General features: G+C 41.7%; 1 protein-coding gene across 1 annotated transcript in view; it reads right to left on the reverse strand.

Annotated features, from left to right (window-relative positions):
* Positions 1-25,902, reverse strand: part of RRP15 (ribosomal RNA processing 15 homolog) — a 47,704-nt gene that overhangs the window by 16,624 nt on the left and 5,178 nt on the right. Inside the window, exons 3-4 of the mRNA XM_060246616.1 lie at positions 24,901-24,998; positions 21,573-21,774 (exon numbers count right to left, since the gene is read on the reverse strand). Coding sequence (XP_060102599.1) covers positions 21,573-21,774; positions 24,901-24,998 — 300 coding nt within the window. The remainder of the gene's footprint in view (positions 1-21,572; positions 21,775-24,900; positions 24,999-25,902) is intronic.

A 25,902-nucleotide genomic window follows, 5' to 3' on the forward strand; every position in this document is an offset into this window, starting at 1 on the left:
CCAACATAGCTCCCTACCTGGAACTTTTTAGGTTTATACACATACAAAGGATTTAAAGCTCTGGTGTTCAACTTTTATATATTCTGGACCAAATGAACTACAACCAAATGATGTCAGAGTCATATGGCAGGAAGAGAGGGGGGTAGTGTTATGAAGCTCTTGAGGTCAAGCCAGGAGACCTCAACTGAGCGACACTGAAACCTTAACTGGAGTTATGCTCTAATCATATTGTCTTTAATAGGCTTCAATTTAATGCTATTTAGGATTGCACCAAATTGAGCTAGAGACAGAAAACAACCTGAGCAATTAAAAAAAGTGTACCACAGACATTTGTAGTAGGCACTACAAGGTCATTTTATTTTCCAGGGCTTTTATTGACGGGCATTTTTGTAATTCAGACAGAGGGTGGTGGGCACATCTACAAAATGGTTGCCACAGGAGGTGGCGTCAACTACAAAGAGTGAAGTCATGCATAACTTTAATAGTAACTTATGTTTCAGGCAGAAGTTCTGTTTAATAGCAACATACTGATTAAAAGCATTTTCTCCATCTTGAATCATGGATCAGAAGTCCTGCTGGATAAAAGCCCTATCTGGCCCTAAAAACACTTGCCAGGCTCCAGGAAAGGTGTTGGTGAGCACTCATGGGCACATTGAAGATTCCTGCTTTATAGAATACAAGATGGCAAGTTCCGGCCCTAGGGAGCTTACAATCTAACATCAGACACAAGGAAGATGACCAAGACAGTGGAGAGAAGATAGAGGTGAGCAAAACTGGAGAAGAATGTGTGTTCATTCAAATGACATGAACATGGTCTTAGTATGGGTGGGAAACTAAGCGGTTTTGAAAAATCTTTGCAAGTTTTTCCTGGGTTGTGCATCTTTATGAAAAAATCTTCACATGCACAAAACATTTTGCACCCCATGTGAAAGAAGATAAGAAGGAAGCGACTCTGCACCTTATTCAGGAAGGCATTCCAGAGCTTTTGGCCAACTGCAGTAAAGGCCCTTCTCTGTTCAACCAACTGATGTTCTTACCTGTTAATGAAGAGCCTGACCTGCTGAACTTCAGGTTGCCAATTACTGTAAAAAAAAAAAAGTCTGGTCTCTTCAACAGGGGTTTAATGTTTGGAAACTGACTGCTGAAGCTTCTTTTGTGGCATGGAGGTAAATGATATCACCTGGTAATCCTCTATGAAAGGTACAGGACATTTTTCTCCAGGCCAATTGGCAACTTGATTCACAATCAATACTCCCTCTAAGCTGTTGAGTCTTGTGAGCAAAACTCTGCTTTGTGAGCTATGGCATTAAAGTTGTGAGCTACTGCATAAATTAGTTTGTTCTGGGGTCATTTTTTCTGAGCTAAGACAAAAATGAGTGAGAGGCTAAAAAATTGTGAGCTAGCTCACACTACCTCAGCTTAGAGGGAACACTGTTCACAACCTAAAAGCAACATTAAATTTGCTTAATATGTCAGAGGGAAAAATGTATTTCCTATAGATGAGTCTCCTTAAATTTTGGCTGGTACCAAGGTCCAAAGAAAATCTATCAGGTCCTAGATTACCTAGAAAGAAAAAGACTGTATCCAAATTAATGAACATATGAAGCTGCCTTATACTGAATCAGACCCTCAGCCAATCAAAGCCAGCACTGTCTACTCAGACTGGCAGCGACTCTCCTGGGCCTCAGGCTGAGGTTTTTCACCCCTATTTGCCTGGACCCTTTTTAGTTGGAGATGCCAGGGACTGAACCTGGGATCTTCTGCTTACCAAGCAGATGCTCTACCACTGAGCCACCATCCCTCCCTAATGTGCATCTCAAAAGAACTGGGAGACCCTCAGGAACAGCCTAGAATGCAGTGCAGGATGCTGAAGCTTAATCTGCTAATCTGAAGAAATCACAGATCCCTCATGAACACACACCCTTCATGAACATGAAATCACAGACCCCTCATGAACACAAACATGCCTTCTGTGCATCCAAAACCATGATGTTTTAACACAGCAAAAAAATTTATCGGACTACATTTTACCAAGAGAGGAATCCTGTCTAATATATTAATCCTATGGAAAGCTAGGCAAACTGCCACCATCATGAATTGGTCCAATAAAAAGATAACTTGGCAAGAGTTTCAATGAATTGTTTACAAGTTGGGATCAAAGACCTTGTCAGTGGCAGCTCAACAAAAAAAATGCCACCTAAAATCACCACCACCAGCTGCTACTCCTGGTCACTCTCCTCCTCATCACTCAGGAGCCAGAGCAGATAATGTTCCTTTCCTTCCTCATCCCTGAGGCATCTTCAAGCACAGACAGCACAGCAAGACACACATGTCCAACAGTGTTTCTCATATTCTCAAAACACTGCTTTGTCCTCATACACTGCCAAAATAGAGACTATCCTGCCTAACACTCCCAAATGGGTTGCACTGAAGCATTAAGCTTAAATAACATGACTTCAATCAGTTATTGGAAATACTTATGTTTCTGCTACCTGATGAGAACTAATGTACAGAAGAATAAGCTAAGAACTAATGTAACACCACTTTCTCGCAGTGACCAACTTTGGTAATAGAAACAGAACCTATTCCATGTGTACAACATCTAGTGGTCTCATCAGTGCACATGCTAGGTATACAAGTAATTGGAGACTCTGCATTCTCAAATGGGGCAAAACAGACATATGTGTGTTGCCATAGATAAGTGTTTATATTATATACATACACAGGAAGTTTGTCTTGTATGAGAAGACTTTTAGAATGAAACTACTAAAGGCTACTAATGTTTTTTGACACCAACAGAAACAGTTAGTACAAATGATGATCAAAACACTGGACTTAGTCATCCAGACAGGTTAGGTCATGCCCTCTTTTGCTCCAGGCAGGGTTATGCAAATGTTTGTATGCCTTACTGGATAGAGCGGGGAGTGCCCATCAAGACATAAAATAGCCTAACAATAAAAGAAGAAGACTGCAGTTATACCCCACCCTTCTCTCTGAATCAGAGACTCAGAGCGGTTTACAATCTCCCCCCCCCCACAACAGACACCCTGTGAGGTGGGTAGGGCTAAGAGGGCTCTCACAGCAGCTGCCATTTCAAGGACAACTCCTGCAATAGCTATGGCTAACCCAAGGCCATTCCAGCAGCTGTAAGTGGAGGAGTGGGGAATCAAACCCGGTTCTCCCAGATAAGAGTCCACACACTTAACCACTACACCAAACTGGCTATCCAGACCATAAAATTCCAAACCAGAAAAACTTTAATAGTAAACTCAAACACACAAAGCAAAAGACAAAAAGGTGAAGCAAACTCAGATAAGTGATTGACTGTCCAAGAAGAAAAACAAGTGGTGGGAGAACTGAATGACTTCGCCTCACTGAAGAGAAGAAACCTTCAAGTACATCCAATGTTTTGTTCTCCTTCAGTGGCAGAAGTCATAAAGACTGGTTATGCAACCAAGCAAATCCTGGGTAGGAAAAGAGTATATTACAGTTCCAACACTTGTTGTAATATCCTCCTCCTGAAGGTAGCGTCCATAGAGCTGAATTGATCTATTCTGCAGTGTTCAACAAACACGGAAAAGGACAACCAGATTGTTGTCCTTCAAAAATCTGCAATGGGGGCCCTGGTGGAGAAGGTTGATGATGTAGCAGCAGATCTGGTAGAATGAGATGTCCCCACAGTGGTCTATGTCCCAGAATTTCAAAGGTCTCATGAATACACAGTCTTAGCCAGAGAGCAATGGTCATCTTGAACACATTTCTGCCCATGTTCAAAGTCTCATGGAACTCAAAGAGAGCATCTGATAGTCTGAAGATCTCTCAATGTAGATGCAGAGGGCCCCTTGAGACACCCAGTCTTTGCCATAGTTTTCCCCTCAGGTGACAAGGCCTGGGGCAAAAATAAGGCAAAACCAACTGCTGATGAAAATTGTAATCAGAATTTACCTTTGGGATGAATGGGTCTGTTCTGAGCACTGCATAATCTTTGTGAAATGTGCAAAGCTCTTTCCTAACTGAAAGGGCTCCTATTTTGGAGACTTGTCTCAAGGAAGTGATGGTGTTTTAGGTCTATAGACTTAAGAGGCTCAAAAGGAGGCTTGTAAGATTTTAGACTCCAGGCTGGGAATCTATGTTACACCAGAGTTTCTAATTGTGTCACCCCTTTGAGATACCGTATGATAAATTTATTAAAAGAGAGCTAAACCCCTATTTCTCAAAACAGCTACAATGGCTGTCACTTGGCACCTCAGGGTATTTGGACAAAGACCTTTCTTGCACCCCATGTGTAAAAAGTCAATGACATTCTGTAGAGTTGGTGTAAACAGGTCTAAATGATGGTCAGCTGACCATTTACAAAAAGCTGACCAGGTATAATTGTATATCCTTCTTGTAGCAAGTCACCTGGCCTGGTACATAATATCTACTATGTCCTTGGACAAACCTGAGTGCTCTAGATCTGTCTACTCAGCCTTCATACCGTCAATCTCATCCAGCTCCAGATGAAGAATAAGGTCCCTGGCTCAGCTGACAAAGGTCAGAAAACCACAGTCTTCTCAGCCAGTAGGGAGCTAGAAGGATGTTTCTGTCTTCTCCTTCCAGGTTCTCTGCAGAAGAGGGAATTGGAGGGAATGTGTATAGCAGACCCTTTAGCCAACTGTAATGAAATGCATCTAGGCCCTCTGCTGTGGTGTCTGCAACTCCTGAGAGGAACCTCAGAACCTTCTTGTTCTTGGAATCATCAAGCTGAGTCTTTTGGTAATCTCTTTGAAGACCTCATGTTTAAGGACTGGGCCAGGTCCTTGTGACTTAGCCAATCTGCTTGTGTGTTCAGACTGCCTTGAACGTGTTGAGCTCTTAAACTGATCAGATGAATCTGAACTGAACCAAAGAATCTGAACTGCTTTTGGTGCAAGAATAGAGTTCTCATACCCCCTTGACAATTTATGCGAGCTTATGCCATTACATTGTTCATTCTCACCAGGACTGAACAGTGTAGAATCAGAGGGCTGTAAGGCAAACAGGGCAAGTTTGATCACTCTGAGTTCAAGTAGATTTATGTTGTCCCTTTCTCCACCGTTGACCACTTCCCTTACACTACTCATTGAAGGCAATGCACTCCCCAACTCCTGGTATATATTAAGCTTGAATAATTATAGCAGCAACAAATCAGTACTCCATGCTTTGTTTCACTCAATGCTTCTTCCAAGCTTTTCATAGAAAAGACAAAAATATAGGCAAGAAATACTCACAATTGCAATCTGCTTTCTCTTTCTAACAAAATATACATCATTCTTGAATTGGACTTAAATTTTTGGAACACACTATCAAGAACAGAAGACTCCCACCTAGTGAAAATTTTGTATTGGATTATTCTGTTCTTTGTTGTAAAATATGCTGTTCTTATTGGATGGATATTGATGTGAGAATGTAATTTTTTGTGTTGGAAATTTCTTTAGATATTGAGGCTAAGGTTGCATGGAAGCTTGCTTTGTTTCTCTTACCATAATCCGTGATTCTCATTGGGTTGCTTAACACTCTGACTGCATGGCAGAACCAAAGGCTTCAGGAAAAGGACACCCAGATATCTTCTTAAGTGGCTGTTTAAAACCCCTTTTATCTAGGCTAGAAAATGTAGAGGTAGTAGATTTTTCTGTCAATTCTAACAGGTACTTGAGAGTGGACACTACCTTCCTGAGAAGTCTATTGACGTTTTCCCCCAGAAAAAGTCTGACCAAAGTGTCTTTGATATCAGCTTCCTCCCCTGACCACGCTCCTCTTCCTTTATCTGAAGTGAAAACTGCAGAAGTGATTACAGATTGGCTGTCATCTAGCTCAAGAATCCACACAGCATAGTATTTGTTTGCTTCTATGTACAGATCTGGGAGGCAGGAGATTCCTCCTCCTGGTCTGCTGATCTTGCTGCAGATCTTTTATGATTCTAGGACACTTTGTATCTTTCAGGGCTGGGGCAGTCATCCTTGGACAAGAATGAAGAAGATGAGGACTTTGAGGCGTGACCTAACCACTTCCTGGGTGACTTCCCTCCACTGAAGAAGGAGGAGAAGAGTTCTGTTTTTGTGAAGACCTTTGCCTGCTTCTCTGTGTGGTGAAAGAGGATCTTCCTCCAACTGATCCTTGTCTGAACTGCTTTCTTGCTCCCCCTGTATCAGGCTATGGAAATTGTGCCATTAGGCAACCCTGTCTCCATAAATAAAAGTCAGTCCACTGGAGAACGCTCCATAAAGGCAGGGAGAAATGATGGGCCCACCATATTTGGATTCCTGATGCCATTGCTGCACCAATCTGTGCAGGGGCTGCGTAGCAGGAAAAGGCACCCCTCCAGTAAAAATCCAGTTTTAGGATCTTGTTGGACCGGGGGGGGGGGTTGTCGTCTAGGACATTCAGAGGACCCTGTGGGGGAGCAAACTCATCACTTCTACCATGTTGGGTTGGTTGGGAGACATCAGCCTCACTGGCTCCAGCTGTGTTGGAGTCACCGCAGCTTAACTCTTCCTCTTCTGTAAGGCTTCGACCCACCTCCTCCTGAGCGTGAAGGAGGAGGAATGGGGAGCCTGGAGGAGGAGAAAAGGGGAGGGGGAGGAATGGAAAACTGCTATGGGAGTGAGATAGGCCTCTGCAGTCTCTGAACTTTCCATTCTGCCTGATTTTAGCATGGGCACAGCCTGTGCATTCTGGCCCTCCCCTTTGTCTTTATCAGCAAACTATAATTTGTGATAGTTTCCAGGCAAACTCTGGTTTGTTTAAAACATTGTTTGTAGGGAAATCAACGCATGATTTGCAATTTCAGAGAAACCACTGTTTGTACAATATGCCTATAATGGTAAATGACAGAATTCTCCCCTCCCTCCGAAAATAGAAGAAGGGATAAGAATCACAACTGTAGCTTGGAAATTCAGAACATTACATCTGAACTAATCTAGTATGAAATGGACCCAGTTTCTTTTGAAACAGTCTGAAGAAAAAAAGCCCTAGGCAAAAAACAAACAGCAAATTGGCTGCAATTAGTTCAAATTTACATTCTCTCTGCAAGAATATCTATATACTATTAGCAACGTGTGTTTCCAACTTGCAGATGCCGCAGATCAGGGCCACATGGATGTTAAACAGGTTTTTCAGCAAACTTGGGAGACTTTATACCATATTATAGGAATGACAACACCCACACAAGCAAACACAACATATAGCTAATTCTTGCTGAATTATCATAGCAAAGATACCGACAGAATATATAAATCCAAGCCAGAAGTTCTTAAAGTTATAGACTGGGTCCTGCAAAATCTGAGCTAATGGTGCTTGTGAATCTTTCTGCTCTTCCATCTTTCCCCAGCAGCCTCTTGAGTCTGCCAAAAGGCTGATGCTTAGAGTCATGGGAGTCCCATGTATGACATCAGCTCCATTTCCACCTTGTACCAATGGAGTTTTTTACATCAACAGGAGCTCTTGTCAGCAGAGATACAAGCAGATTCAGTGTTGCCCTACTTCACTGCACTCACACACACCCTGTGGCCCATCACATTTTACACATAGGACTTCCATTGCTTGGAGCACTTGCTTTTTAGAGTTCAGAAGGTCGCTGAAGGATGTGATAAAGAACTGTATATGTGAGTGCCCTTGTGTTCATAGGATCCAACCTTTTGAGTTTTCATTTGATTATGCATGCAAACCATACAATTCTGAACCCACTCTAACCCCACTCCCCCCCCCAAAAAAACCTTGTGAGCACAGCTTCAAATTCACGTTCTCATGATAAGAACATGCTACAGCATCAAACAGCAGTTCCATCCAAACTGTCACTTCCTAAACAGAGCTCACTAGTCTACAAATTACTTAACATTAAAAAATCAATGGTGATAATCAATGTTCCCTCTAAGCTGAGTCAATGTGAGCTAGCTCACAGTTTTTTAGCCTCTAGCTCACACATTTTTGTCTTAGCTCAGCCTGCTCAGGAAGGATGGCCCCTGAGCACAGTAATTTATGCAATAGCTCACAACTTCAATGCCAGTAGCTCACAAAGTAGAATTTTTGCTCACAAGACTCTACAGCTTAGAGGGAACATTGGTGATAATGCAGCCCTGCCACATTTCCTAAGATAGTGGAGCTGGAGGCCGTAGAAACCATGTAACAGTCCTTGTGCAAGCTGAAGGGTGAAATTACTCTTCACTGTTTGCTTGAACTAAGTGATCTTTTTTCTTTATGCAAGACATTGTGAAATTTCTTTTAATAGAATTTCAAAAGCATATTAAATAAAATCATGTAAACCATCTACTGCTGTACATTAGACTGAACATAAGAGAAACCATGTTGGATCAGGCCAATGGCCCATCCAGTCCAACACTCTGTATCACACAGTGGCCAAAAATTTATATACACACACACACACATATATATATATACACACACACACACACACTGTGGCTAATAGCCACTGATGGACTTCTGCTCCATATTTTTATCTAACCCTCTCTTGAAGCTGGCTATGCTTGTGGCCACCACCACCTCCTGTGGCAGTGAATTCCACATGTTAATCACCCTTTGGGTGAAGAAGTACCTCCTTTTATCCGTTCTAACCTGACTGCTCTATATGCACCCTGTTAGTTCACTAAAAATTGTACTAAAAAGCAACATGCTTCTGTGGCCCTTGTACTATTGTTGTTGCAAGCAGAACTGTGTTGCTAGATACAAGCCTATTCTTTGACAAAAATTTGTCAAACATCCTTCTTCAGATTCTGCAAACCTAAGTACAATTATTTAAGCTATTCCACTGAAATCAAAATGAGCCTTTCCAGAAAACATGTTTTGGACCAGGGTATTAACAGCCTTTTTGCTCATACTCAGAAGACTCATTCACCAAGAAAACTAATTTTTTTTGTTTATTAGAAACATATTTGGCATACTATTATGCTCAATTAGAAAATAAAAATAAGGCAAAGATGACCCTTTGTGGACAATAAACACTAAGTCCAGTTGGGATATTATTTTTACTGGGCAATAAATGCAAAACATCAGATAATGTCCAAACTTAGATGTAACATTAGAAAAAAATAACTGCTTGTAACTAGTCACTGAGGAATCTGGAAATCTTTATTCAGCCCCTATGCAGGACTGCAGCCAGACTCAGAGGCCAGTCATTCACTGAGCAATTGAAAATACTTTTCTCTTGCAGTCTTAGTAACTGAGCTTAGCCCAGGGAGCCTTCTGCCCATTTTTCTGGCTACTTGATTGCATGAATACTTTTTAAATGTTTGGACAATAGTCAATCCAGTTTTTGAAAAGCTGTGGGTGGATACAGTACAAAATACTCCCATTAGGGCTGAAATCTTTCCTCAATGTAATAGGTAGCTTCAGCCACTAAAACTTTAATTATGGATTTAAAATTTAAATAAGTAGGACAGATATTGAAAGGTTTCCTCCTCTGAATATCAAGTGTACAGAAAATGTGTTTGTTTTTTTTTCCTTTCAAGTCTACCTACAAAGTTTGTGTTTCTAGTACAAACCACTGTATCTCATCTATAGTTGACAAACATCCCAACTCTGACTTGGGAAATTCAGGAGATTTGAAGGCACTACCAGGGGAAAGGCTTCATTTCTCCTAGGCTCTATGGTATACCATAGAATCCGCCCTCAAAAGCTGCAGAGGAACTGTTCTCTGTAATCTGGAGATCAGCTGCAATTCCAAGAGAACTTCAGCCCCTACCCTGAAGTTGGTAACCCTAGTCTTGCCTTCTTTCAATATGAATAAGCAACTGCAACAGGCAAGGCTCAGCCAAATCAATCTCAATCTCTGCTCCGCTCTATCTCAACCCACCCATTTTCTCTGTACCATTCCATCAACAGTTACCCACAATAAGAATTCCTTGAGTTGCCATCAAATGTTTTAGAAATGTTTCAGTGATGTTTGCAAACTAATTAAGTTTGCGTCATATTTCAAATGTGTTGTACGTTTTAAAATACTAAAGATGATCTTTCCTTCTGAGTGGTAACTCCAGTTTATTAAACTGTACATTTTCGAAGAAGAAGACCACCAAAGATTCATACCCCGTCCCTTTCTCTTAATCAGCATCTCAGAACGGCTTACAATTTCCTTTATCTTCTTCCCCCACAAACAGACACCCTGTGAAGTGGGTGGAGCTGAGAGGGCTCTCACAGCAGCTGCCCTTTCAAGGACAACTCCTGTGAGAGCTATGGCTGACCCATGGCCATTCCAGCAGCTGCAAGTGGAGAAGTGGGGAATCAAATTCGGTTCTCCCAGGTAAGAGTCCACACACTTAACCACTACACCAAACTGTTATTGATCTATCAAAGGTACCAAAAGAGAACTTCAGTTTCAGTGACATGCAAATTTATTTAGATTTGGTCAAAAGCCAAGCAATTTTTCCCCTTAATCTACTGAAAATATTGCAGAGTAAAAATTTAGAACTAGCCATAATTACCTTCCGAAGGACAATGCCTAAAGATCACATTGTTAGGCATCTCTAGCAGCAGCTGAACACACAATTACCTTGGGTCTCCAAACACATAAAATCATACACTCAATTGATCATCTGAAGCCATCAGCAGCTTTTAATCAGAAGGCTCTGCTGCAGATGATGGAAAGCATCACAAGCCATTGTTTATTGCACCTGGAATCTATTTGGTCCTGGATAACTTCATCTGAAACACACAGCAACTGTTCTTTTCTGCTACTCAGTGGATAATTAAGGCAGGACAAACACAGGTTTTCATTTCAAACATAGCAAAGGTTTTATTTATTTGATTTGAAGTGGACCACCCAGGGAACAGACCTTCTCCACCAATCTTTTCCTCTCCCCATTATTTTCAGCTTCCTTTTGGTAGTGTTGCAATGGTCTATGTGTGAATGAGCCAATGCTTCTGGCTGACATTCAGCACAGATTAAGGGCCCTGCTAAATTAATAAAGCTTAGCAGTGGATTACAGAACAGGAGTACTACACACACAACTAAAGAATACGTGCCTTGGTTCAGTATTTACTTTGAAAGAGTGGTAACAAATTTTAACAGTTGTTAAGAGCATTACTATTACTCAGCTCATGGGGGAGGGGATTCTACAATCAATGACAACTCAAGAAACCTCCACAGATATGTGCCTGCTCTGCCTATTCATGCATGGGTGTTAGTTCTTTAACTGGATCTGTGTACTGGTTTTTGACCAGATTCTCATGGCCGCTCACAATGGTAATAGAACATAACATTCCATTTACAAAATAAGCCTCCTTTCAATTTAAAAATGAAAAGCATAAAATATGTGGATTGATGGTTGGGGAGAGAAGTGGTAAAAAACAAGATCTTCAATAATGAACTCAATAACAACAGCTCCTCCCCATCCTATATTGTTTAGACATAAAGCACATGAGGATCCAGTCATGATCACATATATTCACAAAACTGGAAACAAGGCAAAGTATTACCCTGTGACACTGCATTTTGAAGTCTGAGCACTTCAAAAGTGCAGTATGACTGTTGGGGAAATCCCTCTCCTCAGCTTAGGAGGGGAACTGAAGTTCACCAATCTCACCGAGGATGGAGAGGGACACTCAGTATAATGAGTGCATTCATGGGTACCTTTCATTGGAATCAAGCCCTAGTGACCTTAGCTTGAAATTGAAAAGAAGCATACATACTTTCATCTACGATTCGCACACATTGTTCCTTTGTTCTCACAGAACACATTTTCTACCAACTAGGGCAGCTATCCTAAAAAGCCACACTTGAGAGTAATTCTCTCTGGAGTTAATAGCAATTTGTTCTAGGTAAGGATTAGGTTGCTAGGTTTCTACAGGCAAATGTATGCTTTTCAGCTTATAGAGCTGGAAAAAATGGTTAGAACGTTACCTGAGAGAAATATGCGTATGTGCAGTCCAAGTAGATAAAGTTAATGAGAAACAAGATACCAAAGAAACCACTGGATCACAATAGCAGTTTCTTCTTTTGATCCAAGTCACTACTCATCAGTTTGCTGAAGGGCAACTGCTAATCAGACACAGCTGACTAGCCAAGTGTCAAACTGCATCTCAGGGTTAATCTGAAGAGACTTACATGCCAGCCTTAGGGTAGGGACACAGCAATCTTTTCTACCTCTAGGACTTCATGAAACCCATAGAACTAAGTCTCATGTGACCATCAGTGGGTGGTTGAGCTGCCGCTGGAATTCAGTGTTCTAATTATATATATCACAACATTGTTCCAATGAACATTTTTTTTCTTGTCTGCATCACTGAGCTTGAGAGTCTCTGTAGAATTCCTCTCTTTAAAAAAAAAAAGTTTAGAACATACTCCTTATTAAGGGGATGTTTGTAGATTCAGTAAAGAGACTGGCAGTACTAAGGTCTGAATTCTCTGTTCACAAGCCAGGTAGGGTTAATGAAGCCTTAATGCTTTGTTGAATATCTTAATCCCGACCTGGAAAGATCAAACTGCCTATCGGAAAGAATCCATTTTTATGCTAGTTTAGCCCTTGGCCTCCCTGGAGAAGAGTCTGCCAAATCCTGGCTGTTTTGTACCAATTCCTAAAAGAGCTGGTTTGTGATACATACCATATAAAAAGCTTGAAGGAGATGGTACGTTGCCAGCAAATTCCAAAGCGTGTGATCTCTCCAGGTTGAGATTAAGATGCTTGACAAAGCATTTGTGAAAATAAAAGAGAGAACTATGTTGCCCTCTAAAACTAGACAGGTTTCTAGTTTAGGCATAATGGAGGGGGGAGTGCTGGATTCAAAGTTGTTGTGCTGTAACGTGAGAAAAAGATGCTGGGTACAATGTGTCATGAACAAACCAAATTACAATGGTAAGAGCCATGGAGTGCAGATGGGAAAAAGAATGACTACTCACCTAAAATTGGGTAGATGGGGGAGAAAGATTAGGGACTTGCCCAGATGAAGTCATCTAAGAAAGGGAACATCTTTCCCTTATTTATTACACTTATACCTCACTCTTCTCCTGAGGAGTTCTAAATGGCTTATGTATAGTTCCCAGAGGGATTCCCAGTTTAAAAGCCATACCTGCTTTGCTTCAACTATAGAACAATATCATGTGCTTTCAGACTATTCTCCAGTATTTTCCCAGATACATTCTAAATTTACAAAACACAGACAGCAAGGAAACTAAACACATCTGCTCATATTTTGTCATGCAGCCTACAGGAACAGCAATCACCAAACTGTTAAAGGCGGCACTGAATTGCAGAAAGGAGGGAGGGTTTGGAAGGCAAACATTTTGCCTTGCTTCTTTCCCCATCCCCAGCACGTTAAAAATCAAGCACGAACTCATTCTGGTGTTCAGACTCTACTTGAAATGAGCACACCACCAGCAACCCATTCTATTGCCACGATTTCCTACACTAAATTTTAGTTGTAAGAAAAAAACTGATGATGTCCTAAAACACAGTTTCAGTGCTCCAGGTGTCAGGTACTATAAGAAGTGTTGTTCCTAGCACACCACCTCCAATGTATTAACTAGGGATTGAGAGGTCCTGGAAACTAGAGCAATGGCCAATTCTGTGGCAGAGTTCTATGGATATAACAGAGGCTCTTGCAATTGAGCCTTGGTACTAATAATGGGTAGAGAAGAGAAACGTAGCTGCCCATTATATTCCCAACACCACTGTAAATACAAATAGGGCCAAGCCAGGCTTGCAGAAGTAAAAGCAAGATAATCATCTGTGCTAAACATGAAAAAACAAGGGTTCAGCCTGATAGGAAAACCATCCTGTAGCACTAGATAAATTCCAACCAAAATGAGTGGTGATCATAACCAGACTGGCAGTACTAGAATCCTAGTTCTTGAACTGATTTGATGTTACAAGGTTCTCTCAAAAGCCAAAAGTCAATTTGGCACCAGAAAGACAGCTAACTGAATGTTCAGGGAGTCTTCAATGAATTCATTTATTTAAAATATATTAGTGATGCTAACTAAAAGCTTCCGAATAATTTTACAGGACATTTGCCATTTTCAAACTCATGTGAAGAGCATTCCAGGAAAGGCGGCGGTGGGAGGGGGGGGGGAGAGAGAGACTTCAAGATCATAATCAAATGAACAATGAAAATGGCAGGTGTAATGTGGAGGTTCCAAATAAAATATCTGTGGTTATCTCACTTCTGAAGTTAAATAAAGCAATCGTAATCGGATTAGATACTTTGGATGTCTGTTCATTATGCATTTACAAGATCAAAAGATATATATCACTGGTTGATCCAAACTACCCCTCCCTGTACTCAGTTTAAACATTATTTTGTTTCAGTCTTACTTAGCAGATATATTCAGATGAGAGGGATGAGAGGGATAAGGCAGTCACCAGAGCTTGCAGTGAACAAACCATGGTATTCACATCAATTGTAATGTCAATTAGGTGACATACAAAAACAATTAACAGCCATTTGTTCATTGAAGCAGTGAAGCACCAACTATTTGATCATCTGATCTAGTCCTGCTTTCCAAACTGGCAAACAAATTCCAAAATCACCAGGTATTATCTTAGATCAATCAATGCACAAGTGAAAACATAAACGTTTGACTGCGGGGTGACATGATAGAGGTTTACAAGATTATGCATGGGATGGAGAAAGTAGAGAAAGAAGTACTTTCCTCCCTTTCTCACAATACGAGAACTCGTGGGCATTCAATGAAATTGCTGAGCAGTCGGGTTAAAACAGATAAAAGGAAGTACTTCTTCACCCAAAGGGTGATTAACATGTGGAATTCACTGCCACAGGAGGTGCTGGCGGCTACAAGCATAGCCAGCTTCAAGAGGGGGTTAGATAAAAATATGGAGCAGAGCTCTATCAGTGGCTATTAGCCACAGTGTGCATATATGTGTGTGTATATATATAATATATATAAAATTTTGGCCACTGTGTGATACAGAGTGTTGGAATGGATGGGCCATTGGCCTGATCCAACATGGCTTCTCTTATGTTCTTATAAATAGACTTAGTGCAGTACCGCCTGTGCTAGATCTTGTGCAACACCTAGTGCTTTCCTCCATATTTATTATAGTGTTCACACAAGATCTTGCACAAATGGAAACACAGGTGGGGATATAATACATTTGACTTCATGAAAATGGCTGCCACAATCTTTTTTGTGTGTGAATTACCACTTATGCTAAGAGCTCTAGCGCAAGCAGAAATTTTGCTCTGGATCCAACACATTGTGTGGAATTGATCAGCTTCTCCACCAATGGAAAAGTGAGGATGGGGTAGAGAGCACCAAAAACAGTATGCTGGAAACCATGGCACATTTATGAACAAAAGCATGTGGGACAGCTGGCTGGACCCAAAGCATATTGTACCAAGTCCCATAACAGTAAATGGAAGCATCAGTATACACAGCAACAGTACAGAAATGAAAGAGAAATTTGAGAATGAGTAAGTAAGTATGCTTTGCATTTACAGAATCATAGTTTAGATTGTGCTGATTTTCAAAGTAGGTCTGGTAGTTCTGGCATGACTTGTTAGGATTAAATGTGTATGCATATGTAGCTTTAAAAGTGCAGAACAGAAAATCTAAATACCTGAGCAGTGAATTGAAAGAGAGAGAGTGCAATGATTATAAGGCATGAGTCAGTTTCTCTAGAGTATACCTAATGGAGTGCATATATGATCTCTGAATTTCGCTGTATGAGTCTGCCATCAGGTATGCTCTTTCTGTACATTGGGTGGGATTAGAGGAGAAGGCTGAAGGATGCGGCTGTGGTTCAGTGGGGAAACATTTGTTTGGCATACAGAAGATCTCAAGTTCAATCCCTGGCATCTTTGTTTTTTAAAAAAGGACCAGGTAGCAGGTGATGCGAAAGACCTCAACCTAAGACCCTGAAAAGCTGAGGCCAGTCCAAGTGGACAATACTGACCTCAATGGTCTGACAAAGCACCTGTTCCTGTTTTTCTTCAACAGCCTCTCAACTGTCACAATCCAACATTATAACCATTAATATTAATACACATAATAAACAGTGGATCCCCAACTTTTCAGAGCTTGCAAGCATTTCGATTATTCTGACATAGTGCTAGAGTCCTGGGATGTATACAAGCTACATTTTCTGCCAGAAAAAACAAATATGTTCCCAATGGCAAGAAGGACAATTTTCACCGGTTTCTTCCTCCCTCTGCAGACTTCCACACTTTCCAGGGCATTACAATTCATGAATGCAAAGGATAACTGAAATTGGGCACAGGGAAATCTCCTTTCTATGAATAGCCCTCCACTCTTCTGGTACTTGGGCTCCAACCCACTCTGTGTTCCTGAATATTCTGATAGCTGCACAGGTCAGGAGCATAACAAAACTAGGCCAAATCTGACCCAGAAAAATACAGTGAATTGTTTTAGCTGAACAGGAACGAATTACTGGAGAAAAGCTTGTGACTATCCCCGTGGAATACTTCTGGTCTCTGGGTGATGAAGGGGGTACTGAGACAACTAGAGTGAGTTTGGCAGAGAATTCGTGACGAAGCTGCAAGATCATCTCATGGGACATTTGTGAAAACCTATGAGATGGCAGTGAAGGCTACTAAGAAGAAATTCTATGCAGCCCCCACAGCATCTGCCAGCTCCCACCCAGCTCAATTGTTTAGGGTGATTCAATCTTTGACTTCTCTTACAGAGAGGCCCCAAAACTGTAGTAATTCAGACTTAAGTTGTGAGGCTTTTGCAAATGTTTTTTCAGAGAAAGTCTTCTTGCTCCGCCACAGCCTCCCAGCCAACTTGGATACAGTAAATTAATTGGAGGCCCCTTGGCCACCTCTGGATTCAATCTGGGATTCCTTCAACTGACTCTTTTTGGCTGGTGTCAAAAGGATCCTGGGTGCTGCTAGGCCAGCCAAATGCCACTTGGGCCCGTGTCCCTCTTGGAAAGTGAAAGCTGGTAGAGACAAGATGCTCTGGTGGACATAAGCAATCTGTCCCTAGAATCAGGGATCTTCCCAGAGAACCTGAAAGAGGCTGCTTGAAAAAAAAAATAGATCCTCAGAATCATTCCAATTACTGCCCAGTTTCAAACTTACTGTTCCTGGGCAAGGTAATCCAGAGGGTGGTTGCTGAACAGCTCCAGAGCATCCTAGATGACACATCAGCACTGGATCCATTCCAGTCTGACTTCCACCCTTGCCACGGGATGGAGACTGCTCTGGTTGCCCTCACAGATGCGGTTCACAGACAGCTGGATCAGTGTGGGTCAGCACTGCTGCTGTTGCTTGACCTTACAGTGGTGTTCAACATGGTCAGCCACAATCTTCTGGCCCATCAGCTTGCCAACGAAGGAGTTAGTGGGATTGTCCTGTAGTGGCTCTTCTCATTCCTTCAAGGTCAATTATAGAGGGTGGTGCTAGGAGAGAGGATTTCCCTAGGCATCTCTTGATATGTGGTGCACCTCAGGGAGCCATCCTCTCCCCAATGTTATGTAATATCTACATGAGCCCCCGCACCCAGGTGGCAGAGTTTCAGGCTGGGTTGCCGTCAATATGCTGATGACACCTAGCTTTCTTTGTTGTTGGGCAGGTGGCCAGACACCATCCCAGTTAATTTGGGTGAGGGATTGGAGGCCGTGGTGGGATGGCTAAAGCAGAGCCAGTTGAGACTGAACCCTTCTAAGACAGAGATTCTATGGCTGAGTTGTGGGGATGCTGATATGAGGCCTCAGAAAATGGCTCTGAACAGTGTGCCATTGAGACTAGCACCTTCCCCCTGGAGTCTGGGGTTACTGGAACTTCACTGGCTTCCAGCAGAGTACCAGATCAGGTTCAAGGCCCTGGTATTGACCTTAAAGGCCCTTAATAGCCAGGGACCCATGTATCTTTGTGACTGATATCCCCCAAGAGAGCCTTGCGCTCTGGCGATCAACATCTTTTGGTGGTCCCCCACCCAAGAGATATCTGGCTGTCCTCAACAAGGGCCAGGGCCTTCTCTACCCTGACCCCAACCTGGTGGAACTCTCTGCCAGTTCCATCTGGGCCCTACAAGACTTATTATCATTCTGCAGGGCCTGTAAAGCAGATGTTACGCCAGGCATTCAGCTGAGGGCAGCCATGGCTTCATCTTGGCACTCCCAGTTCCGCTTCTGCCAGTTTAGTGTAGTGGTTAAGTGTGCGGACTCTTATCTGGGAGAACCGGGTTTGATTCCCCACTCCTCCACTTGCACCTGCTAGCATGGCCTTGGGTCAGCCATAGCTCTGGCAGAGGTTGTCCTTGAAAGGGCAGCTGCTGTGAGAGGCCTCTCCAGCCCCACCTACCTCGCAGGGTGTCTGTTGTAGGGGAGGAAGGTAAAGGAGATTGTGAACTGCTCTGAGACTCTTCGGAGTGGAGGGCGGGATATAAATCCAATATCATCCTCTTCTTCTGCTTCACCCCTTCTGTGTCATAACAACACTTTCAGCATCTGATGTCATCTTGTTTTTTTTAGGGGTTTGTACTGTTTTTTAAAATGCTATTTATTCTGTTTTTATGTTATAATTTGACTTTGCTGTGAACTGCCCTGAGCCCAGTTTCGGGAAAGGTGGTCAAAAATTCAAATAAATAAATGGAAACTACAGAAGGAAAGAGGGGTAGAGGAAGACCTACACATTACAGAAACAGATAGTCTGAACTAACATCTAAAATCCAGATTTCATGCCAACCTTTAGCCTTCTAACACAAAAAATAGATGTCATTCCTGAAAAATTGACAAACATTTCTGATATCCAAAACTGATTTTGTGAAACACTCGGGAAAAGCAAAAACAAAACAAAACAGGCACATCACATGCCAGTTACTCAACCTGTATTTTCTCACAAATAAAGGCAAACAGACTCTCTCAATTCTAGTTCCTTTTGGTTCTTTACAGTCCCACAGAAATCCAATGCTTACATTTACTGGCAATGATTTTTCTCTTCAGTTTTGCAGATAAGACACACTGCTTGGTAAATTTATTTCTATATACATAAATGTATTTATATGTACATCACCGCCAAGTGGAAACTATTCACATGAACTAGGTAATGTACAAAATATGTCAACTCTTTTGGTAGCCAAGACCCACCTGACCACAGTGTTAGCTATGCAATATATCCTAGTCAAGCCTTTAGTTATGTACCAACAGATCACGAAAAGCATTGTTGTAAGTGGAAAACTGCTATTACAACACCAGTTATTGTTCTTTCAGTCTTTGAAATGAAGCAAGCTGGATAGATTAAAGAAGAAATAAAACACTTGGCAACAGTCTACATTGCTCTTATTACCCATTGAATTTTTAAAATACTTTTATAGTACACTTGCGTGAAATTCAGAGGGTTCTTCATGCCACGGAGTGTTTCAGCATGCTTCCCGAAAGAACACTAAACAAAGAACACATGACAAACTGTTGTCTCCCAACTGATTAAAGTATGTTCTTGCTGGCACAGGAAAGCACTTAGTTAATTCCAATGGCTTGAAGCCAACAGAAGTATTCCACCCACTACCAAGCACAAAGTTCAAGCACAAATGCAAATATGCATTATAAAACATGTAGCTTCTGAAATCTTAAGAATCTCAGACCCCTGGTTCTGCTCCTTTTAGAATCTGACTGATCCAATATCTTTGTCCTTGCATGACTTTTAAATATATTGCTCTTGAAAGGAATTCAGGGTCAGCAACCAGCCTGCAGGTAGTAAAAAGAAAAACAGCTCCACATTCAGCTTTCAGTGAAAACAAACTAAACAGAGTTTCATCTCAAGTCAATGTAACCAATGGTCTTCCTGGGGTCAATCCAAAAATCTGTGTAGCCCAGTCCCATTACTATATGGCAAGGATGAAACTTGATAGGGCAATTGCTTCACCCCCCACTGTGTAGTTCCATTCTTCTAGCAGCCTATTGCTCAAAACACAAGCAGCTCTATGAGGTGGATGAATGACTTATCATCCATGTACCCATAATGAGAGATGTGTGCCCTTGACAACAGATATAGTATTTGATCTGGTTGGGCAAAAAAGAACAGTGGAGAATAAACACCACACATAGCATCGCTTGAAAAGAGAAGAGACAGACAGCCACAGGGCAAGAACAATGGTATGAAACTGGAAGAACAAAATTCCTTTATAACCTGCATCAGCAGATTTTTCCCTTTCTCCCTCCCCAACCAACAGTGGGCCTCAAGGACCCCTACATCAATGACATAGTAGGTTGGGCTTGTCTTATGTATGGAGTCTTCCTGTAGCAGAACTTCCTTAGCACTAGTGAAGAGGAGAGTGGAGGATCCAACCCAATGTCCCTTGTGCTAACAGCCTGATGCTTTCCTTAAAGACTAGAGCTACCCATATTTAACAAAAAAGGTATGAAGGGAAACCAAGTACATCTGGCATGCTTGTGATATCAAACAAATGTCCCTTTTTAACGCCTACAGCAAAATAACCAGGAGTCTCCTGAAAATGGAAATCAGGTGATGACTACTGCAAAGACAGTATCCGAACATATAGCTTTTGAACCCTCATTTAAAAAGAGGCAACTCCTATTTGATAGTATACTCAGATTTAGACAATAACTTAAGCCAGGGACATCAAACATGTGGCGCGGGGGCCAAATCAGGCCCCCGGAAGGCTTCTATCAGGCCCCTGAACAACTGGCTGTCATCTGCTTCCTTCTCCCTCTCTCTGCTTCCTTCTGCATAATAGCCTGCTTTGCCAGGCTTGTTCAATTGCACAGGAGCCAGAGATCAAAGCCTCTATTTTCTCCAGTGGCTGAGGCTCCTCCCTTGGGGAGGAAGGGGGAGCGGGAGAGTTTGCTTTGCCAGGCTTTCTCAATCGCACAGCAGAGCTATTGAGCCAAGCCTCTTCTCCTTCTACTGGCTGAGGCTCCTCCCCCTCCTGGTCCCCTGAGGAAGGAAGAAAAGAGCCAAAGCTTCCTTTGCCCAGTTTCCTAGATCCCACCTTTAAGACCAACAAGTGCTAATGTTTTAAGCATGTTTTAAGGGGTTTTTTAAAATGTTATGTTTGTCTGTGTCCTTTATAAAGTTATATCTCTACCTAACCTTAAATAGGTACACACATGGCCTAGCCCAACAAGGTCTCATTTATGTCAGATCCGGCCCTCATAACAAATGAGTTCAACATCCCTGAGTAAGCTGCTTCAAATCCATTTGTCATCATCATACTGCATCACAACAGAAAAGACAACTGTAAAGGTCAACTGCGGATTGCATGAAAAGCCAGTAAGATTTTTTCACTCCTACTTTAAGCCAGCTCACAATATTTTTAAGCATATCCAAGTATTCAAAACAGTGTTTTATCTTCTTGTGAAACACAAATGCCATTTGAAATTGCTGCAGGCCTATATCTGCAGGTGTCCGATTGCTTATGTTTCTCCGCATACCCAAGGACAGCTTGTGTTAGCCAAAAAGCTCTTGTGTGAACCAGAACCAAACAAAATTTATTTCTTTTATTTACCTTAGATTTATATACCACCCACTCTGCAAACGGACTCAGTCAAAGCTCCAGTTGCACACTAATTTCAGGTCAAGACAGCAAAATTACATGGATGCCCACAATGAATGGCTTATGTTATCATGCAAGAAAAATCTCTACAAAACATAGGACCCACCTGTTTGCTTTTCAAGGACTTCTTAGTGGTGTTTTGCTCCACTTCCGTTCCTTCCATCCCTCTCAGTACATTAATAAAGTCTCTCTTTGAAACAGATGATATCAATTTTGCCCGTTTTCTGTTGGAACTCCCTGCCTCTTTTGCCTTCTCTTCAACATTTCTTTGGTGCTTCCGGACAGCATTAAATAACTGGACTACTCCCCTGGAAATTAAGAAGAAAAAAGTTAGGCATCCAAGTCTTATTACTGAAACATTACCAAGGGCAGGCCTTTTATGGCATAACGGTATATCCGGCATACAGTGAGGCACAGAAAAACCAAGGCTAGCACAAAGTAAATGACTAGCACAGAAACTATTATTAAAAAACTAAAGAAATTAAAATCTGTCTAATCAACATATTTTTTCACAGAAGTTTGTATTATTCACATTCTATGAACAGTGTCATGGGCGGCAACAACCAGGCAAGATCCCCACTGAGCCTGTAGCTGGCCCCTCTAGCGCTTCCATGGTTGACAGCAGAGAAGGAGGGGGTGGAACAGCTGCAAGCAGGAAGCCCACTTGATTCACCCCCATGGGTAGCTCGGTTGAGGGAGTAACGCCAAGACTTAGCAACCTGGCAGAGGAACACACACCTACAAGGAAGGAGGTCACTGAGTCCTGAGTTTTAGCAGGAGCTGCTAATTGGAGCATCACCGGAGGCTGGGCTCTCCATGGAAGCAACAAGTCACTTTCGTGGCAACTCACATCCACCCCGGCTTTTGCGCTCTTGCTTGCAGCTTCCTGACTTCCGGTTCCAGATGACCTCACTCTCTGCCCCGACTTGGCTACCTGACTCGGCTTCGGTTTGAACTCCTTGGCTTGACCCCGGACTGGATTTGGACTTTGCTCTCACCTGCACCCAGCCTGCGACAAACAACTATGGGTTGGATCCAACGATCTGCAAGCATAGCTCCCTCATGGAAGGGAAATCCCCCCCTTCTTCTGCAGTCCCAAACACAGCTCCCCAGAGGCCAATGGCCTTCAGAAATAGCACTGGGTGCAGTGTGGAAATGTGTAATGATGAGGGAAATCAATTAAAATGCACCCTCTACAAGCTAACATAAGAAAACAATCAGAATGTAACTATTGCATACAACCCACTGTGTCCAGTTACCACCCAGATATAAGAGATAAGTAACTATGACCCTAATTTGTGAAAGCAAAACATATAACCTTCAACCCACTATAGACATTACAAAATCTATCTTCCACAACACCAGTTTGCAATTGTATATATTATGGGATAAATTTCTTTCTCAAGGATGCCTGTAATAATGACCACAGAGCAGCACTATTCCAAAAATGATGACAGGAAGCCTGCAGTAATCATCATAGATGTTCTCTATAGTGATGCCAAGACTGTCTTCCATGAAATTAGAGTCTTCCTCCATTAGACAAAGCCTAACAATGAGAGACTTGGGACTCAACCCACACAGTATAAACAACCTTAGCTCCTAGAACCAAGCAAGCAACCAAGCAAGCAAAAACTTTATCGAGTTACTGGTCACATATCTAGCAAATACAAGACTGAGTAGTCAATAGCAAGAGAAAGTACACACTGCTCTGCCAACCAAGATCAGAAGAGACCTGAGCAAAATTATTCCCCCCTGCCCTTGATTGTAAAAAGCCGCAACTGGCAGCAACTGATCTCTTTAGTCCAGAAGCATATTACATCTTCCTGCAAAGATAGTGGTTGTCCACCAAGTCACCCCATCAAGTCACAGCTGATTTATGGCAACCCAATAGGGTTTTCAAGGCAAGAGACATTCAGAAGTGGTTTACCACTGCCTGCCTCTGTCACAACCCTGATGCTCCTTGGAGGTCTCCCATCCAAATGGCTGATGCCGCTCAGCTTGAGATTGGGCTAGCCTAGAGTAAGATTGAAAACACTATTCTCACTGAGAAGAACCTGGACACATTTGTGTGCCTTGGCCTCATGGATGAAGTCAGCAAGGAGACAGTATTTCCTTAGTGCGAAATCTGCTCCTGCTGACACTGATTATACATCAAATATTTGTATACAAGCTCATGGCAGTGGCTCACAAAATATGTGCATACTAACTTTGATGAATGCATGAAAAACACTTTTATTCTCACACTATGCTGAGTCGTACAAAGTCTGCCTGAAGAGGTCAAGATGGCTCCCACACCTCCATCATTCCACAGAATGTGCAAAACAGTAATAATATTCAAGAAGGCATGTTGAAAGACAGATCAGAACTGAGTAGAATGGAGCCTTAATAATGGAATAGTGCTGTGGTCCACTACAGTGGTTATCGTAGCTATCACCCGCTGTTACTGCATTGTCTTATACCTTGCAATCACTTTTTAAATTTTTATACTATATCTTTGTCAGTTTATTGTTTGCTTGTTCTCTAATTCTAAAATCCTACTCCTATTGCACTGCTCACTGGTTGTCTAATGCTGCATATCCTGTAAACCATCTTGCCTTTGCATAAAAGCAGGACTATAAAGTGAACAAAATGAATGAAGCACAAAGATTGGTGTGGGCAAAAACAATGGGGAGAGTAGGGGGAAAGAAACAGCGGAGAAGAAATGGGCAGGCAGCCACAACCACTTCCATCACTACTACTGCTGTCTCCCCCATAACCAGAAATATTGGTCCAGCTATTTCTGCTTAAGAAGCTGTTTTGCAAGTCCCTCCAAATAACGCAAGTGCATGATCACATGGAATAAATACTAATTGTTTGCATGAACTATCCCTTAGACAGCCAACACAATTGAAAATCCCTGCACTAAGTTATGGTATGTACTGGAAAAGCAAGTCAAGGACTCACCATACCCTCCTAAGCAAAGGTCAGAGATGCCCTTTTAAAACAGCCTCTGCCAGGGTAAGGATGTCAAAATAAGCCCACAGATATGATCAAGAGAGCACATTGGCAAGCTATTATCCTAGAGACACACAGTTTACACAAGATGGTAATCGGACCACAAGAACAGCAAATTTTAGGGAATGCATTTTAAAGAAATACAAAGAGTGGGGCAACTGATTGATCTGTATATTTTGGAAGTATGGAATTAACAAAACGATGAGCTCAGGCACAGAATCCCTGCTGGGTGAACACTTAACACATTATACTCTCATCTAAATTTTATGCTTTCATAAAACTTCTGAAATCTTTTTTTGAACTTGATACTGTACGAGACAGAACCAAGTATAAATCATTTGACTCCCACGAGACACTTCTTAAGCATTCTATTTGATTAGAAGCAGATTACTCAGGCATGTCTTTAGATCTGTTTCAAAAGCACAAACACTCTCTCTTACCTCGTGGCAATTCTCTGAAGGTTTCTCTCTGTTTCTCTGTCTCTGACAACATCTGGCTTCACTCTGCACATAGCTTCCCACTCCAGCTTTTTATCAAGCTGCATCATAAATATTATTACGAGAAAGAGCATTAGGCATTTTAAAAATGTGGCATATTCATAGAAGATGTGTAGTAAGAAAGCAAAATGGATAGATCATTTAGAACATTAGGTTAAAGATGTGGAGCATGTACTTGCATTTCAAAGCATTACTACAATAGGGCTGGACAACGTACCAACAAGTTAAAATCTCACACTAGACTCTCCACTTACAACACTCTTATTGCCTTGGGGCTAAGAGTTCTAGAAAACAGGGGTATTGAGCACCCAAAATGGAATTCCCATGTTAGCCAAATATATTCCTTATAATAAGTGCAGAGATTACCCTTGTGCTCCGCTACTGGCCTGATTCTTCATTGAGAAGCTTGCAAGACTCCTTACTCTCTGTGGCACTTAGATTGAACTGTGCAAATTTTATTCTGGCAGATTAATATTTTCAGTTTTAACTTTAAACTCATCTGCAAGATATAAATAGTTTTAACTGGAGCATAGCCTTTTAAAAGGACAACTATATTCTACAGTAAGCTTCTAGAACAAAGATCGAACATAGTAGGCCATGTGTAGTCTAGTGCATCATTCCAAGATGATCTCCAGCACTGTCCAGCCACTATGATTTGCATGCAGACTCTGCCTTCTATTGATAATCCTAGTGATATATGGCATAATGACATACTCCGGCACATGCTGCATGCTGCAAGCTGGAAACCCATCAAGACCCTCAACCATCATTCACTGAGGATTTAAAAACTACCTATTAGTGATGGTCACTGAATACACAAAAACTTTAAAAAATTATATAAACCATTTAATAAAATGTGTCTTGCAACCAATGATATGATTTTTGATATTAAGCTCAAACACTATTATTATTATTATTATTAATTTATTTGTTTATTTATATTCT

This window comes from Heteronotia binoei, chromosome 1, assembly GCF_032191835.1.
Source record: "Heteronotia binoei isolate CCM8104 ecotype False Entrance Well chromosome 1, APGP_CSIRO_Hbin_v1, whole genome shotgun sequence".
NCBI classification, from domain to species: domain Eukaryota; kingdom Metazoa; phylum Chordata; class Lepidosauria; order Squamata; family Gekkonidae; genus Heteronotia; species Heteronotia binoei.